Here is a 19,267-nt window from a genome sequence, read left to right on the forward strand (position 1 = left end):
GAGGTAAGGAAAGTTTTCCTGGTATCACGTATGTGTCTGTACACCCTCAGAGCTGTGCTGTGCTAAGTGAAGTCCAACACTACATCCACGTCGGTCTCACCAGGAGCCATTTCTCCTGGAATGTCGTGGAAGAATACGGCACTGGAAGCCCGAGCCGCCCCCTCACTTACACTCACAAAAACTGATCTGTCTTTTAGTGGTAATTCTTTTGTCACTCATTTTTTATGGATATGTGACTAATCACATCTACATCTACATTTATACTCCGCAAGCCACCCAACGGCGTGTGGCGGAGGGCACTTTACTTGCCACTGTCATTACCTCCCTTTTCTGTTCCAGTCGCGTATGGTTCGCGGGAAGAACGACTGTCTGAAAGCCTCCGTGCGCGCTCGAATCTCTCTAATTTTACATTCGTAATCTCCTCGGGAGGTATAAGTAGGGGGAAGCAATATATTCGATACCTCATCCAGAAAAGCACCCTCTCGAAACCTGGCGAGCAAGCTACACCGCGATGCAGAGCGCCTCTCTTGCAGAGTCTGCCACTTGAGTTTGCTAAACATCTCCGTAACGCTATCACGGTTACCAAATAACCTTGTGACGAAACGCGCCGCTCTTCTTTGGATCTTCTCTATCTCCTCCGTCAACCCGATCTGGTACGGATCACACACTGTTGAGCAATACTCAAGTATAGGTCGAACGAGCGTTTTGTAAGCCACCTCCTTTGTTGATGGACTACATTTTCTAAGCACTCTCCCAATGAATCTCAACCTGGTACCCGCCTTACCAATAATTAATTTTATATGATCATTCCACTTCAAATCGTTCCGCACGCATACTCCCAGACATTTTACAGAAGTAACTGTACCAGTGTTTGTTCCGCTATCATATAATCATACAATAAAGGATCCTTCTATGTATTCGCAATACATTACATTTGTCTATGTTAAGGATCAGTTGCCACTCCCTGCACCAAGTGCCTATCCGCTGCAGATCTTCCTGCATTTCGCTACAATTTTCTAATGCTGCAACTTCTCTGTATACTACAGCATCATCCGCGAAAAGCCGCATGGAACTTCCGACACTATCTACTAGACCGGGAAGACCATATCTTGATCTTAACCTTGCTATGAATTCTAGTTATGTTTCTCCAACTGCAACCGTTGTTAGAACTTGAGGGTCGTCAGTATGTATCGTCAATATCTATAACAGAAAAATAGAATAACGAACATCTTTTAAATGTAATGTTAAGAAAGAGTTTAATCTTCACTGCAAGAAAGTACACTCGTCAGCAGCGGAATCAGAGACAACTGCTGTCTTGAAGAACACTCATGTCGCCGTTGCATATCACGTGACAGGGATGTCGTCAGACGGTGTACGTGCCTCTAGCGCGGAAGTAGAACAAAGGATTAGCAAGGCACGCAACATCAGCACATTTGAACACGAATAGCTCATGTTTGCCTCACGTACGGCACGCTCCATCCTCGACTTCATGTAAGCAGTAAGCTATTCCCTCGCAAGCGTCTCGAAGGTCTATCTGATGCACTCCATTAGGGAAGAGGGGAACCGTTGTTGTCAGTCCACTCAAATCTACACTCCTCAAGCAACCTTAGTGTACGTATCGGAGGGTACTTCCTGTACTACTGTTAGTTATTCCTTCTTTTGTCCCAGTCGCAAATGGAGGACAGTGAGAAAGTGTGTTGGAAAACCCCGTAGGAGGTTCAGATCTCCTCTATGGTCTTTTTTGCGAGATACTCGTAGATGGAATAAAAACCTGCAGTGCTTGATTATTCTAAGATACTAAGCTCTCGCAATTTTAAGATTGAACGAAACCGTGATGAACAACAGTTGTCTTCGAATCTGCTGATAGAGTTGGATGAGCATTATTTTGACGCTTTGGTTCAAAATGGTTCAAATGGCTCTGAGCACTATGCGACTTAACTTCTGAGGTCATCAGAACCTAACTAACCTAAGGACATCACTCACATCCATGCCCGAGGCAGGATTCGAACCTGCGACCGTAGCGGTCGCTCGGCTCCAGACTGTAGCGCCTAGAACCGCACGGCCACTCCGGCCGGCGACGCTTTGGTGCCTACTAAACGAAGAAAAAAGAAACGCGCTGCCCTGCTTTCGATCTCCTCTATTTCGTCTACCAGCTCTACTTGGTAATGATTCCACACTTAGGAGGAATGCCCAAGTATTGGCCGGACGATAGTCTCGTAAGCTACTTCCTTCGTGTGGCTGGACAACATTTCCCGAGAATACGTCCAAGAAATCTCATTCTAACACCTATCTTTCCTATGATTAGTTTTATGTGGTCGTTACTCATTAAATACATCTGTAAATATACGATCACATATTTTCTGTATGTGACTGTTCCCAGTGATTGTTCAGCAACTGTGTAATCAAATATCGACGGGTGATTTCGTTTACTTATGCGCAGTATGTTACATTGTGTTATGTTGATGATAATAATAACGGATGATTCCGCCTACGCATGAGTAATACGTTACATTCGTTCATTTTGAAGGCCAACTGAGATCCCAGCTTCTGGTGTGATCATCTACAGGTCTTCCTGCATTTCACTGTGGTTATCTATTATCGTGATATCTCTGTAAACAACAGCATTATCCGTGAAACGTTGCATCGAACTTTCGACGTTAACCGCCTATTCATTTATATATATTGTGAACAATAAATGTCATATAACATTCCGCTGGAGTACACCAGAATCTACTTTCAGTCGAAGATTTATCTCCGTTAAGAATGATATGCCGTGTTCAATTTGTTAGGAACACATTAGTTGAGTCAAAGAGCTGGTCTAATTGTTCGTGCGTTCTTGTTTTGTTCATTTGGCCATATTGTATAACTGCCATCTAACGCTTTTCGTATGTCAAGGAACTAGGCATATACATGGAGGTCTGCATCTATTGCCTTCTGAGTCCCGTGAGCTAATTAACGAAGAGGGGTTCAACAAAACCGACTGTCTCTTTACGGAAACGGCTTTGATTAGTTAGAGCAAATTTTCAAAATTTGACAGCAGGTTAACGTCACCGATATGTTTCTGTAGTTGTGTTCGCTTGTTCCATGACCTGTCTCGAAAACGATAGTGAACTTCGTATTTTTTCTATAATTGGAAACCCATCGTTCCTTCTGCGACCAATGATAAACTGCTCTCAAAAGAGAAGCAATTTCCATTTGTATAACCTAGGTAGAATCGTACAGATATCCCAACTGTTTAAGTCGTTTTTCCAGAGTCTTTTTTCTTTTTTCTCAACAATGTTGTATTTAAGTCTATAGTGAATTTCCATTTGCTTAAGGATCAACTTTTTAAGACGGTTTTTCAGCCACAATAGGTCTTTCTCATTAATCACAACTTTGTTCGACACATATCAGTCTTTACAATACCCTGAATTTTGTCAATTTACATTTAACATTTTCAGCCTCAGAGATGAGTGCCTGATATTGAGTTCTCACGTAATTTAGAATCTGTGTCACGTGAAGTGAATCAAAAAAATTGGACACGTTTGTAGCCATGAGATGCAACACATAGCTCTCACGAGCGGTTTTCTGGTTAAATGCTCAAGACAATTTTTGAATAAGGCACTTCGAACCATATCATATGAATTCTTGCCACTGCCACCCGCCTTAATGGACCTGCGTATAACCGATAAACTGAAATCTCCCCCTAACACTATTATCAGAAAAGTTACGTGACCTATGCCAAATTGCACCACTACAGCATCTAAATCGAGGGATCTAATAATTACTTTACCAGGTTTGATCCTTCTTTACTCAAACTATTCCGCACTCGGAATCTGCACCAACTTTGCTAGGTATTATCGTGTAATTTGCGGCTACGAAATGGCGATGCATATCTCTTGACAACATTTCAGGCAGTTGCGGGAGATATTGTCGCGTGGGTATGGTTTCGTGGTATGAAATAGGATCCTTACAGGTCTGCAACTGTCTCTCTCTCGATGAGTGATACTAGAGCTTTCTTTCAGACCATTAATATACTAGGGGCATAAATAATGCAACACATATTTTTTCTCGGCCAGTTTCGATTGAAAAAAAAAACGGAATTTATTGTGGGACATCGTAGAATATTACCGCTTCACTCCCTATAGTTTCATGAAGTTCCGATTCGTGGCAGCGCTATACGTAGCTTCCAAAATGGCGTCTGTAACGGAGGTACGTACCAACCATTGAGCTGTTACTGAGCTTCTTTAGGCGAAAAACCAGGCGCTTGTTGAATGTGTACGGAGACCTGACAGTCGTTGGGCCAGGCATCTGCAATCATCGCAATAAAACTTCTTTGGACTGTTCTTCCTCATCCACCCCACAGCCTGGACATCGCGTCTACGGACTTCCATCTACTTGGCCCAATGAAGGACGCTCTCCGCGTGATGCAGTATGCGTGTGATGGGGAGGTTATTGATACAGGAAGACAATGGCTCCGACGTCGACCAGTAGAATAGTACCATGCAGGCATAGAGGACCTCCCAGTGAGGTGGCGTAAGATCGTCTCGTTGAACGGACCTTATGCTGAAAAACATGGTTTTGTAGACAAAAGAGTGGGGAATTGTATGGTCTATTAGAATCCTGTATGAAACCTACCTGCTTTCAGAAAAAAATGTGTTGCGTTACTTATTGAACGCCGCTTGTATGTTTGTTCGCCTACATGCATTCTGGTAACCTCCAATTTTACAACGACAGTACACCACTCGGCCACTGATTTATATATGAGGTACTGTCGTGGCTAGTACTACGGTTGGAACTTTAATAGTGACAACTACTTATTTACGGTTTGTTCAAAATAGATACGTGTTTAAAAGCTTTATTGTCCTTCAGAGTAGTCGCCAGCATTGTGTATAGCTCGTTGCCAGCGATGTGGAAGTCGTAGGATACTCTTAGCAGTGCCAGTTGTGCTGACAGTTTGAGCTGTGGGGGCTAATGCCGAACGAATTTGTAGCAGTTCTGAAGCGAATATCGTGAAGTGTTTCCTTCAGTTTAGAAATCGAGTTGAACTTACGAGGGCTTAAGTCAGGGGAGTACAGCAGGTGGTATAGCACATAGCAGCCCCATCAGTCAAACAAATCAGTAACAGTTTGCACTGTACGTGCTTGAGCATTGTTCTGAAAAATGATGTACAGGTCCTGCAGAAAGTGTCATCACTTTTGTCTCTAAGCTGGTCGTCGGTTGTGTACCAAAAATGAACACCGCCGCTCGAACTGTCAACACAACTGCCACTGCTAAGAGTATCCTACGACTTCCACATCGCTGGCAACGGGTTATACACAATGCTGATGACTACTTTGCAGGTTAGTAAAACTTTGAAACACGTATCTATTTTGTACGATCTTGTAAATAAATAGTTGCAACTATTAAAGCTCCAACCCTCGTCGAAATGTACACTACTGGCCATTAAACTTGCTACACCAAGAAGAAATGCAGATGATAAATGGGTATTCATTGGACAAATATATTATACTACAACTGACATGTGATTACATTTTCACGCAATTTGGGTGCATAGATCCTGAGAAATCAGTACCCAGAACAACCACCTCTGGCCGTAATAACGGCCTTGATACGCCTGGGCGTTGAGTCAAACAGAGCTTGGATGGCGGGTACAGGTACAGCTGCCCATGCAGCTTCAACACGATACCACAGTTCATCAAGAGTAGTGACTGGCGTATTGTGACGAGCCAGTTGCTCGGCCACCATTGACCAGACGTTTTCAATTGGTGAGAGATCTGGAGAATGTGCTGGCCAGGGCAGCAGTCGAACATTTTTGTATCCAGAAAGGCCCGTACAGGACCTGCAACATGAGGTCGTGCATTATCCTTCTGAATTGTAGGGTTTCACAGGGATCGAATGAAGGGTAGAAAAAAAATGGCTCTGAGCACTATGGGACTTAACTTCTGAGGTCATCAGTCCCCTAGAACTTAGAACTACTTAAACCTAACTAACCTAAGGACAGCACACACATCCATGCCCGAGGCAGGATTCGAACCTGCGACCGTAGCGGTCGCGCGGTTCCAAACTGTACCGCCTAGAACCGCTCGGCCACTCCGGCCGGCATGAAGGGTAGAGCCACAGGTCGTAACACATCTGAAATGTAACGTCCACTGTTCAAAGTGCCGTCAATGCGAACAAGAGGTGACCGAACGTGTAACCAATGGCACCCCATACCATCAGGCCGGATGACACGCCAGTATGGCGATGACGAATACACGCTTCCATTGTGCGTTCACCGCGATGTCGCCAAACACGGATGCGACCATCATGATGCTGTAAACAGAACCTGGATTCATCCGAAAAAATGACGCTTTGCCATTCGTGCACCCAGGTTCGTCGTTGAGTACACCGTCGCAGGCGCTCCTGTCTGTGATGCAGCGTCAAGGGTAACCACAGCCATGGTCTCCTAGCTGATAGTCCATGCTGCTGCTAACGTCGTCGAACTGTTCGTACAAATGGTTGTTGTCTTGCAAACGTCCCCATCTGTTGACTCAGGGATCGAGACGTGGCTGCACGATCCGTTACACCCATGCGGATAAGATGCCTGTCAACTCGACTGCTAGTGATTCTAGGCCGTTGGGATCCATCACGGCGTTCCGTATTACCCTTCTGGACCCACCGATTCCATATTCTGCTAACAGATCATTGGATCTCGACCAACGCGAGCAGCAATGTCGCTATACGATAAACCGCAATCGCGATAGGCTACAAACCGACCTTTATCAAAGTCGGAAACGTGATGGTACGCATTTCTCCTCCTTACCTGAGGCATCACAACAACGTTTCACCAGGCAACGACGATCAACTGCTGTTTGTGTATGAGAAATCGGTTGGAAACTTTCCTCATGTCGTAACGTTGTAGGTGTCGCCACCGGCGCTAACCTAGTTTGAATGCTCTGAAAAGCTAATCATTTGCATACCACAGCATCTTCTTCCTGTGGGTTAAATTTCGCGTCTGGAACACGTCATCTTTGTGGTGCAGCAATTTTAATGGCCAGTAGGGTATTTGTAACGTAGACTTTTCGATTGAGTCCTGGCCTCACTGGGCTCAAATTCCGCACAAGGCGTACTTTCACAAGAGGTGCGATACTGCTTAAGCATCTTACACGTCACAGTTTACTGTACACTCGTAGCTGTTAAAAGGGGTGTTCTACGTGACGTTCACACATTTGGATGCAATATTACACTCTTCTTCGAACATCCCCCGGATGAAGTCGTTTAGCCGGCCGCTGACGTCGAACAGTTCTAGGCGCTTCAGTCCGGAAGCCCATGCGGCCGCCACGGTCGCAGGTTCGAATCCTGCCTCGGGAATGGATGTGTGTGATGTCCTTAGGTTAGTTAGGTTTAAGTAGTTCTAAGTTCTAGGGGACTGATGACCTCAGAAGTTAAGTCCCATAGTGCCATTTTGAAGTCGTGTAGTAAGACAAGATTGGACAATTCGCTGCTCCAGTTCTTCGACCGTATCAACGGGAGTGCTGTAAACTTCTGCAATGACCCCAGACAGAAAAATATATAGGTGATCTTGGAGGCCATAAATAGGTCCTGCTGAAACTGTTGGTCTTAGACCATATTGGTGCGTTAGAGGTTGTGTTACACCAGCAACAAAATATGCCCGTGATTCATCGTGCATGCACCACATTCTGCAACCATTGGCCATGGGTGAAATTTGAGCGCAATTATATCGAGTCGTGATCGAGAAGCTTACGTTTCAAAATGCATTTGTTCTATGAGGACAGTATTTGGCTCTAAAGCCAACGGCGGGGCCTAACCACTCATTCACAATTATTTCGCAAACATGTCTTTTGAGGTACCACTTATACTGAAACGTCTTTGCTTCTGTTATCATACACTTTCACATAGGCTAGTTTTCGCTGTTAATTGTGATACACCCAACAGAATTTTAAGAACATAGTAAGACAGCAAATTTAGCCTTTATTGTGAGAAGGGGTCGACTCCACTTCGTGACGGTTAATGAGGAGATGCTCGAATAAATAAGCAACAGCACCATCGAGCTTCGTCTACAGGCAACAACGGCTGGTGGGATGGCAACATACTGATCGTAGATCGCTCATCGCAGTACTTCATATCCAGCTGTCGGCCGGCGAAACAGGCCTAAGCCCTAATCCGTGACTAGTGTTTACCGTATTTTACAAATAATATACATTCTACAGACTATTCATCGATACTAATTTGTGTGTGTGTGTGTGTGTGGGTGGGTGGGTGGGTGGGTGTCTTTTTGTCGGTTAAGGATGCTCAACGACGAGGTTATCAGCGCCTATACGAAATTGGTAGAAATGAATATGGTTAAAACGGAGAAAATGCGAGTAAAGGGATAAAAATCAATGGGAGATAAAACCGCGCTCACCCTCAACCGGGCTCCACTAACTTAAATCATAGAAGGCAGCATTAAACGTGTTCTGATGTTCTTAAACTGTCAAGTAAAACTTACGCAGACAGGAAGGAAGTTGAGAAATAGATTCGGGAACATGTGGCCCGCTGATCACGTTACTAATTTGATTTTATTTAAAGGTTGAAGAGTTTGGCTCCACTTTCTCCTGTTTTAACAGATTACAAATTAAATTTTCGATTTCACTTCGCTTTAAAGATTTGCTTCAGCTCGTATTGCTCGAAAATATTGCAGGCACCTTTATTGAGGAAATGGCTGGTACTCTAGGCGTGTGGGCCCCAGTATAGGAATGAAGTGCACATCATGTCGGTGTCCAGTATGTACGCCACTGCGTCGGTGCTGGACTTTTGCGATACAGTGGAAGTAGAGCCGATGAATGCAACCTGCTGCTGGCGGTGTGGAGAAGCTGTCAGTAGTTTATAGATGTCGGTGACGGAGCACTGGCAGCCGGCACGCTGGTGCAGCCCGGCGTCGCGTCGCCGACAAAGAGTGAGACGGCGAAAGAGGGGGAGGGGGGGGGGGAGCAGGCGGTCTGGGCCTCTCAGCGCAGCGCCGGGCGCGCGTGATTCCCGGCAGGCTTTTCGCTTTGTGGCGCTGCGCCCCGGCCTTCAAAGGCGGCGCTGAGCAGGCGCCAATCGCAACGGCGTCCCATCATCCGGGGCAGGCGCTGCAGCGTCTGCTTCCACACGTGTATAAACTGCTCGGAAAGAGGGTCGCACCACCTGCACATCTGCCAGCGGTTGTGACCTTTTAGATTCAGATATAGTTGCGGATGAAAAATAAGGCGCTACCAAATAAAAGCGCAACAGTAACTAAAATAATGGCTGGCTGGTCGAAACTCCACATCGTCAAAATCGAAATCAGCTGGCGGGGAAGTCTCAGCACCGTGTTGCGCCACCTCCTATGCTCTAACATGCTTGTATCCTCCACGGCATGTCGTGCACGATGTGGTCCAGACGCTGCCGTTCGGTGCCCTTCTCACTCCTCGACCGGGACCCTCCAGAGGGCATCCAATGTGCGTGTTTTCTGCGATGCCGCACTGCAAGTTTCTACTGGTCTCAAGCATGTTCCGTCGGAGTCACACTTTATCAGTGGACATTAGCATTCGGTGTGACCACGCTTTACAACCGTTTATCCTTTGCCGGGGGACTTTCAGTGAGGAGTCTAACAGGCAGTGTAGGAATGATTGTCCACTGTTCCTCAGGAACAGAAAATAGGGAAGGCAGCGATGGACAATGGAGTCTTGAGCGAACCGATGTTCTAACCCATCCCAAAGGTTTTGCTGTGGGTTCAAGTCGGGACCCTGGGCACACCAAATCATTTCAGGACTGTTACTGTCCGCAAACCATTGCCTCACTGATGCTGCTTTATGACAGGGTGCATTTTTAGAGTGCATTTTCATAGTGTTCCTCTACTGTACGCAGTACACAAAGCTGTAAAATATCTTCTTAAGTGCGATAAGAGTTCCATATTCTAACCACAGAAAACACCCTATACCATAACACCACCCCCTCCACATTTCACTGTTGGCATTACACACGGTGGCAGGTAAAGCTCTCCAGGCATTCCCCACATTCTAACGCATCCACCCGATTGCCACAGGATATACAGAGATTCATCAGTCCAAATCACTCGTTCCCAGTCGTCCACTGTCCAGTACCGTCGCTCTATATATCACCTCACATGTCATTATAGAAATTTGTGGCTTATCAGGAGCTCATTGACCATTACATCCAATTCTTCTTAAGAAAGGAAAGAAGGATGACTGGGTTTAACGTCCCGCCGACATCGGATTGTATAGAGGATGGCGAAGGAAATTGGCCCTGCCCTTTCAAAGAAACCATCCCGGCATTTTCCTGGATCGATTTAGGGAAATAAAGGAAAACTCAAATCTCGATGGCCAGAGTAGGTTTGAACCGTCCTCCCGACTGCGCCACCTCGCTCGGGCATTCTCCTTAACTTTCTACGCTACTCGGACTGCTGGTAGCTCCCTGGAACTCAGCAGTGATTCCTTCCGCTGATTTCATGCGAGATTTTACGATCATTCTCCGCAATGTTCCACTGCACTGGTTCTAAAGTACGTGAGGCCTGTCTGTACTTGCCTTAGCTGTGATTGTTTCTGGGGTTTCCACTTCAAATCACATCGTCACTAGACTTGGGCAGCTTTAGAATGGCTGAAATGGCCCTGGTGGATTTTTTACTCATGTGACACCCAATGACTAATCCACGTTCGAAGACACAGAGCTATCTTGGCCGAGCCATTCTGGTGTTATTGCCTCTCTACTGACAACAGTATTACCCCCGCCCGTTTTTATAATTGCTAGTCCGTCTCTAATGTCATCTAGTGGCCAGTTTCGCGTTACGTATGTGTGTCCGGATTCTTTTAATCAGATAGTGTGTAAATTATGCACGATGGAAGAAAACCATATGTTATAGTGTAGAAAGATTCAGTCGGCCATTTCAGTTGCTGTTATTGTCACGTATGAGTTTCACAAATCTGATGATGGCTGTGGCTAAAACTGGTAACCACTGAAATTGAACAACAAGTAATCTAGAGTGTTAGTAAATAACTAAAAGAAGAGAATGTTCAAAGTTAAGCTTAGGACAGAGCCACGAATTTATTTTATCAACGCAGCAGCTTCAGAGATGCTAATACAGTCCAATGGGGGACACATCGAGGAAGGGGTTTCTCGTCCCGGAGAGCCTTATTGCGTAAGCATTCCGAGATCCCATATTTCAGCACGAATCTTGAAACACGTCACTTTCTTTAAATTAGATGTCGAATAATGAGCGTGATCACAAGAGTAGAGAAATTTCGGCGAACACATGTATCGACTATTAAATTCAGCTTATCGTCAAATATGGCGTTTCTAGGAAACCTGCTTTCTCGGATTGCTAGTCAACATTCGAACAAGTCGTATTAATGAGTTTCATTACAAAATGAAAACAAATACAACATTTAATTTTGTGTTACACAGATGTGTCGTAAGCAAAGGGCTACAGACAAAATAAGAAATCTCTTCAGTACAACAGTTCCCAAGTCCGTGTTACATAGATGGTACAAGCAAAGTAACTAGTGTCGATGCTGCTATAGAAGTACGGACCGCGACCAGTCCGGCGCCGTCGCCTTGTCGTCCTGGAGAGGGTTTGGTCAGCGTGCGGTTGGACACGTCTTCTCACAGCCATCTCTTCTCTATCGTTCCCGACTGGCGTGCCGGGGCTTTGACTTTACGCCGTAATATTACTCCCCACCTCTGCCACTCTCCCCCACCCACCACTACAAAGCGACGGACCGTCGTCGTGTAGGGAGCACAACAACGGCGGGGGAGGAAGGAGGGTGGACGCTCTGAAGGACTGGAAGCTGTGGCTGCAGAGGACGTCACACTTCCACTCGTACCCCACCATCCGGACTTCTCTCTGGTGGAAACGTCCCCCAAAAACGCCCTGAAGAGTAAGCGTCCGCCTCCCGAGGCCCATAGCCAGATGTAGAAGACGTCGGCTGCTGCGGCGTGGACGGGTCCAGCTCCATCGGTAGGACGACAGGAGGCGGAAGAAGCTAAGGCTGTTGTGGCCGCTTTGTCCTCGGGATCCGTGAATCTGAGGGAAGAGATGCAGAAGGATCACGGTGCACATGACAGTTGCGAATTTGATTGTGATGTCGGCGCTGCAATCCGTCTGGGCCTGAAATGAGACGAAGGATCTCGCCTCGTGCCCACCATCTGCTGTCACTAAAGACTCTGAAAATCACAATATTATGCGGCGCGAAGCGTTACTTGCGGCCTTCCTCCCGCACCGTTCACTCAGGAGGGTGGAGCAGGTAGAGCAGTCTCCGATGGCGGCGGCCGTGAAGCAATTCCGCCGGCGATGGTCCATCTCGTAAATGCGAACGATAAGAGGCGAAAAACAGTTTAAATGCATGATCCCTGGTGTGTGCGGTGCTAAATTTGGCCATCTGCTGCTTCAGTGATCTGACAAAACGATCCGCATCGCGATCTGACTGTGGATGGAATGGTGCACTAGTTAGATGCCGCATGCCATTGCGTTCACAGAATGTTTCAAATTAATTTGATGTGAACTGAGGGCCGTTGTCCGACACTATGATTTCAGGCAAGCTTTCGAGGCAAAAAATAGAGGGCAACGCCTGAACTGTGCTACGTGATGTCGAGTTCATTGGCACAGCAAAAGGAAACTATAAGAGTCTACCACAATCAACCAATGTGTGTTCCAAAAATGTCCCGCAAAGTGTATGTGCGCACGTTGCGATAGTGATTGCGACTTGAGCCAAGCGGAGTGTACTGATTTTCCGCACATGCGTGACACTGTGACGTCATCTCTTCTACTTGGGTGTCCATACCCTGCCGATTACAGTGTCTACGCGCTTTGACTTTACGCCGAAACTTTGACAACCTCTCTCCTCAAGTACTATTTGCAAATCGAAGACGAGAGGGAGAACGGATTCTACTCCACCATTTTCCCTCTGCCACACACCGAAGCATGCCTTGTAGCACAGATGTAGGAGTAAACATTCGATTCTTACCTTCACAGCAGGGTCAACGCTATGCACAAAGGAAAACATGTAACATTACTTCAATGTAGGCCTTACTGACTACTTTTTCCCCATTTTTCGTGACCGCATTGTCACCAAATTACATTACCTAATTATACTGTACTGAACTGTACACCTTGTACCCCCTCAAGTCCATTTTTCTAACTTATCTGTTGACATATTCTGCTATGTATTCTTCCCATTGCATCATTAGATAATATTTACGTATGTTACTCCTCTGATTCATAAAAACAGGTAGTTTGTGTTTATTTAATATTAGTGACTTAGCAGCTGCAGAAGGAAGTTGGTACCGAAAACGACGAAAACTTGTTTGCCTGTTTTGGTGTGGAGATATATCCACAAACGAGAATTTTGTTCAGAGCTGGGAAATGTAGCGTGAGGGTTAAACACCTGTTTTTACTGACTCACGTTACCCAGCGCGCAAATGTTAACTGCTGTAGTCGTCCGAATACCAATTGTACTGTGCGAACAAAAGGCTTTCTAATTTGGAGGGCTACAGTTCATATTTATTTTGTCCCCATTTGCACACTGAAACGCACATAGGAGTGCCCTTGCTGCAGAGTAAGCCCACCCTTGGTGTCAGTTTCGTTGCCCTCGTTCCATGGTATCAAAAAGTATACGCACTTACGTTTCACATCCCAATCGCAGTTATTTTGTTATTGGTTTATTTACTGTACAAAATTAGCACTTCCCGCTAGCTTTCCTTGCTGCAGGATCTGCCGTTTCTGATGTTTCAGTCATTCTTCCTTTAAGGGGAGATTCCACCCAAAAATTTAATTTTTCCTCTACTTTTCTAGTTTGAACCGATTTTTAAAATCATGTCTATATATAGTGTTTTTGAAGCTCAACTCTTGGTACTCAGACCACAATTTTCACATTCAAGTTTTTATATACATTCACGAGACGTTGTTTACTAGTTCTCAGCCGGCCACGGTGACCGAGCGGTTCTAGGCGCTTCAGTCCGGAACGGCGCGACTGCTACGGTCGCAGGTTCGAATCCTGCCTCGGGCATGGATGTGTGTGATGTCCTTAGGTTAGTTATATTTAAGTAGTTCTAAGTTCTAGGGGACTGATGATCTCAGGTGTTAAGTCCCATAGTGCTCAGAGCCATTTGAACCATTTGAACTAGTTGTCACCATTCATTTTATGAGAAGGGTTATTAATTTACTTTCCGTATTTTTTTATTTCCAAACGAATTTTCCTTAATTATGGGTAAATATATGTGATAATCAAATAGACAAACTACATTTTCGATACAATTAATGCACTGAAGTAAGAAAATACCTCAAGGCTACTTCCTGCAAAAACTTCATTGAGATTGGTTATTTAGAATAAAAAAGTTAGCATTGAACTTAGAATAACAAACTTGTAGGAAAATGAATTTTATAATCTCATTAAAAAAGAGTGTTATTACAAGACTCATACCCATTGAAATTCACCAGCAACATTCGGATTCACCTCCTGCTCCTGTAAAGCTTCTGCTTCTTCTAATTTCAAGACCAGGGAAGCCTTTTTCTCGAATTTTTCCTTCCCCATACAGCATCTTGTGGACTGTTTTATCCATCATAAATCTCTCAATAAGCAAATGTTCTTCTGGAAGGCTGGAAAGGAGCGCTGGTACTCCTTTTTTCTTCACTCTCCAAACACTCCATATTGAACTGAGAAACAGCTTCTACAAAACCAAAGAGTACCTTTAGATTTTTTTGTTCGAACTTTCATTTGCATTTTGTGTCCTGCCATCAGTGCATCTCGCCAGTAGTACATCAGATGCAAGTCTCCGATCACTTTGGCAGTTGTCCGTGTGCCAGGGCCCCTCGTCCAGTCGGAACTTCAAATATTAATCAGACGTAATTGTAATTTCAAAACAACCAAACCGTTTTGGGATCTAAGAGCAACACGCCAAAGATCAAAGATGTGAACAAGAGATAAAAACCTTTTTGAATAAAAAAATTAAGTTTCATGTTGGTGTCTGCCCTTAACCATAGCTGTTCTGTTACCATTCCATACGTGTTTTAGAGAATATTCACCTAAGAAGAGCTCATGTGTCTCATACCTTCTCTTGCAAGAGACTGCTGTGCGCACCAAGGCTATCGGATTATCGAATTTCGAGTTGTTATGTTCTTCACGGCTTGTTGGCATGTCAAGTATATGTTCCCCCTTTTTTTTTTTTTTTTTCTTCTCTTGTCAATTCGCATGAAACTGTAGACACGACTAATAAATAGAATTGAAGTATATATGCCGTTCGTTAATTCTGTTTCATAACGAAGGATGCCTCACAAGCTCTTTACTGATAAAACAAATATATATGTAAGTGCAATGCAAAGCTGACAGATTATAAAATTTTCCATTAAACGAATATGCATCACGCCATTAGCAGGATTGAACCCGCTCCCCCTCGCCTCTTTCCATCCCATCCAGGCTAACTCCGTTAATTCGGTTTATGAGTTCAGCGACGCGCTGGATTGGTCTACGCTAAGCGGATAAAGGCAGCTTTACTGCTATTTCACTTCGTGGAAATACGCTTGACGCAGAATGCTTGTGTGCTACCAAGTCAATCAACTTGAGCAGTTATTTCGTGCGCATATTATGCAGTTCCGTATCGTAGCAAGATAGCAGTACGCAAATTGATTCACTTATTATTACTGACTGCAACGGGGGAGTCGGCAGTAGGAGAAGGGGAGGGGGCAAGACTCAAACCCGGCAATTTTTTATTTAAATTAGTTGGTCAGCTTCGAGACGAGTCATGTCATAAGCACAAAATTTTATATGTGAACGTGTCATATCCTAAGAACAAAATTGTATAGATGACATGAAGAACTTATTACGTCCTAGAGAATTGATGGTTATTCACTCAGCATATGAATTAAAACTCTATATCCAAAATTCCAGGTAGGAGATGGGGCAACAGAAAATGTTAAACGATGTTAATGTCAAATATTGCGTCAGCGCAATTAACCAGTTCTCGTGCGTAACAATGTTTTTGGTCTCACCCTATGCGACTGCAGTACTCAATCTCTTCAAACTGTTTTCTCTCCTTTTAATTCCTGTATTCCTCGATAATCTGTCTTACATATTTTAATCCTCGTTACAACTGCAATTTACACGTGTCGCCTCTATAGCTTCAGTCATTTCCTGGATTCCTTAGCAGAAGTTCCATAAATTGCCCCTATTAATAATGGAAAGTGTTTCTCAAATATTTTGGCGTTCCCACATTATGTTTGGTATCGCTTCATTTCGTATTTCACTTCCTTTTAACAGTGTTCTGTAGACTCACGTCGGAGATGCTAGAAGCTTTTCCTGCTCCAATTTTTCCACGCTGTCCACCTTTCCCGCTGCGAGCTAACATCCCAATGTCTTGACTCAAACTCGTCTAGGGGTTGAAACGCGCCGTGTCACATTACACCCCCTAAATTAGACACTTGTGACCCTTTGGTAAAATTGCCTGGCTGATAGCAAGTTCGCGAAATACAATGTTAACAGAACATATAATAACAGTAATAATAATATCGGGAACTAAATTAACGACACATAAATAATGTAGGCCACACAGTTGCGATTTCGTTAGAATAATATTTACTCAGGAAGCAAACTAATAACGAAAGGCCGTTCAGGGTGGCCGAACGGTTCTAGGCGCTACAGTCTGGAACCGCGCGACCGCTACGCATGGATGTGTGTGCTGTCCTTAGGTTAGTTAGGTTTAAGTTATTCTAAGTTCTAGGGGACTGATGACCTCAGAAGTTAAGTCCCATAGTGCTCAGAGCCATTTGAACCAATAGCGAAAGTGGTCGTATTTAGAGTTACTATTACACTCGAGCTCATACCCATTTGACACAGTTCGATCATTCAACAATTTCAACGCGAAATACAAGTTATCTACGCGAAAAGTTAGAGTTCACCTCAGGAGCGCGGCTGCTCACCGCGATACCACACAACGCGAAATTTACTAAGTAGTTTCACTTCCTAGCTGCCTAAATCCCGACTGTCCGCTTTCGCGTCTCAATCCGAGCTGTCTTTGCTATCTCCAGCCGAACTGTCCGCTTTCGCTTCTGCACCAGTACTGCTCTCTGCCCGTACCCGGTCGCGTTTCCCGCACGCCGAATATACTCGCTCAACTGACCAGGGCAGTTCCTTTTCCTGAGGCTGTCCGTCTGATTGGCTACAGCTCATTTTACATTTTAACATATTTAAATAATAAAAGCTTGACCACTTTCACGTTCTAAATAAAGTAACAATAATATCCATTACATAATGAACGTTAAATTCTTTACATAAAACCAATACAATTTCCTTCTTATCTTTGAATGTCACGGCCAGTAACTTTGCACCACTGTGCTTTCTGATAAATAAATAAAGAACAAATGTAACTATCATGCACTAAACTTTACAACAAATATTCTAATACCTAATGTTTCAATAAGGTGTCATGCTGTCGTCGTTCAATGTGTTTTTTGTGGAGGAAATGATGATCTGACGCTTAACCGAAAATATTGATAATTTAAATTTACTATATCTTTTAAACAAATAAAGTAATAGAGTTGATATTTACAAAGTTTATCATTTTAATGATGCTCTTCTATATGAAATATCGATCATTAAGATCGACCACAGCGTTCAGGCTTTAGCATTCAGGTCTTTGTTACAAAATTTGTTAATTTCACTCTAACAGTAAATCCTATGCTATTATAGATATGACCAATATTCAAGTTTCATTGGGATCACCATGAAAATTTATGGAGGATGACAGATTAAAATTACTGTGGTTTCATTTCCTGCATTACTACAGAATTAAATAGTTTTCATAAATGTTTCCCTTTATGGCCGATCTTAGGTCCCATATTTAACACTGCTACACCTCCTTGGCCGAAATTGGCTTCTACTGGGTTTCCCTATGACGTAGGTCCTTGTCTGTCTCATTCGCGCACTACAGCGATTAGGCCTCAATAGACAATAGACGCCTGTGAGTTTCCCCATTTCTTGTTGAACCTGCGACCCAAGTGGCACCCGGTCCTGGATGACAGGGTTCGTTTCAAAATTCCTGTAGGCTGACTCTTTCGGCCATATATTTAAATGAGATCGCAATGCTCGTTAACTCACGCCGTGCAGTAGGTTTCACTACTGAACAATGCTACGCTCTAGATGTACAGTTTGAGAATCATCATTCAGTTTTCCACGTCATTATCTGCATATAAGTAATGCAATTTTAGTAAAAAATATTCCTTTCTTTGTGCCAAAATGATTCTGATGCCTCTCTTTCGTCCATCATCTTGTGAAGTCATGCTGCAACTAAGTACTTCGTACACTTCCATATTTTTTATGTTTCGCTATTTTAATACTGTTTACACCAATTTTATCACAGTTTAGTTCTCTTTGTTTACTATTAATCCGAGTTCTGTCGTCTACAGCTCACATAGCTGTTAAGTTCTCCTGCTTTCAGACCAAGTGCTAGATCGCCTGAGAATCTGAGACATTGTTGTACAGTTGTTGGAATTACGAAATTTTGTTGCACTGCTTCTTCCATACTCAACAGCTGTAACCCTGAGTTCCACTGTTCGTTAGATTAAATTTCGTTTCAAAAAGGTTCAAATGGCTCTGAGCACTATGGGACTCAACTGCTGTGGTCATTAGTCCCCTAGAACTTAGAACTACTTAAACCTAACTAACCTAAGGACATCACAAACATCCATGCCCGAGGCAGGATTCGAACCTGCGACCGTAGCAGTCGCACGGTTCCGGACTGCGCGCCTAGAACCGCGAGACCACCGCGGCCGGCAAATTTCGTTTCCTCTTGGAACAACCCAATTTTTTTAGAAGAATTGTAAATTATCCTAGTTTCTAACACCCATTCATGTTTGTCTCAGAATTTTCAATGTATTAACCGCATGACTTTGTACAAAATTCCCTCTGGCTCACAAATACCGTGAGCAAATCCTTTCGCACGTTTATCCCCTCAGTTACTAAACATAAGTAGTGAATAAATATAAATCAAAAATGATTCGTCTTTCCTCGTGAATTATTTTAGTTCACATACAGTTAACTCAGACATATCCATCACCTAACTTATATTCACCAAGAAAAGTAATGTCTCTGTACGTAATTTACATTCTGGCAGTAGCTTTTTGCTCAGTTTCTCCCGCTTAATATACATTACAATGCGAGATCTGGAATCGTGAGATGCAATACCTACTAAAATGATAAATGCAATTCAGGAATATGTTAGGCTGGATGTTGGGAACTTTTAGCTGCATTTTTGTCATCGCGTCCTTCATTCTTCC

General features: G+C 44.0%; 1 protein-coding gene across 1 annotated transcript in view; it reads left to right on the forward strand.

Annotated features, from left to right (window-relative positions):
• The first annotated feature begins 8,851 nt into the window (after positions 1–8,851).
• The window catches only part of LOC126263363 (uncharacterized), a 146,078-nt gene continuing 135,662 nt past the window's right edge, over positions 8,852–19,267 (forward strand). The window contains exon 1 of the mRNA XM_049960453.1: positions 8,852–8,917. Coding sequence (XP_049816410.1) covers positions 8,852–8,917 — 66 coding nt within the window. The remainder of the gene's footprint in view (positions 8,918–19,267) is intronic.

Source organism: Schistocerca nitens, chromosome 6 (assembly GCF_023898315.1).
Source record: "Schistocerca nitens isolate TAMUIC-IGC-003100 chromosome 6, iqSchNite1.1, whole genome shotgun sequence".
Lineage (NCBI taxonomy): Eukaryota > Metazoa > Arthropoda > Insecta > Orthoptera > Acrididae > Schistocerca > Schistocerca nitens.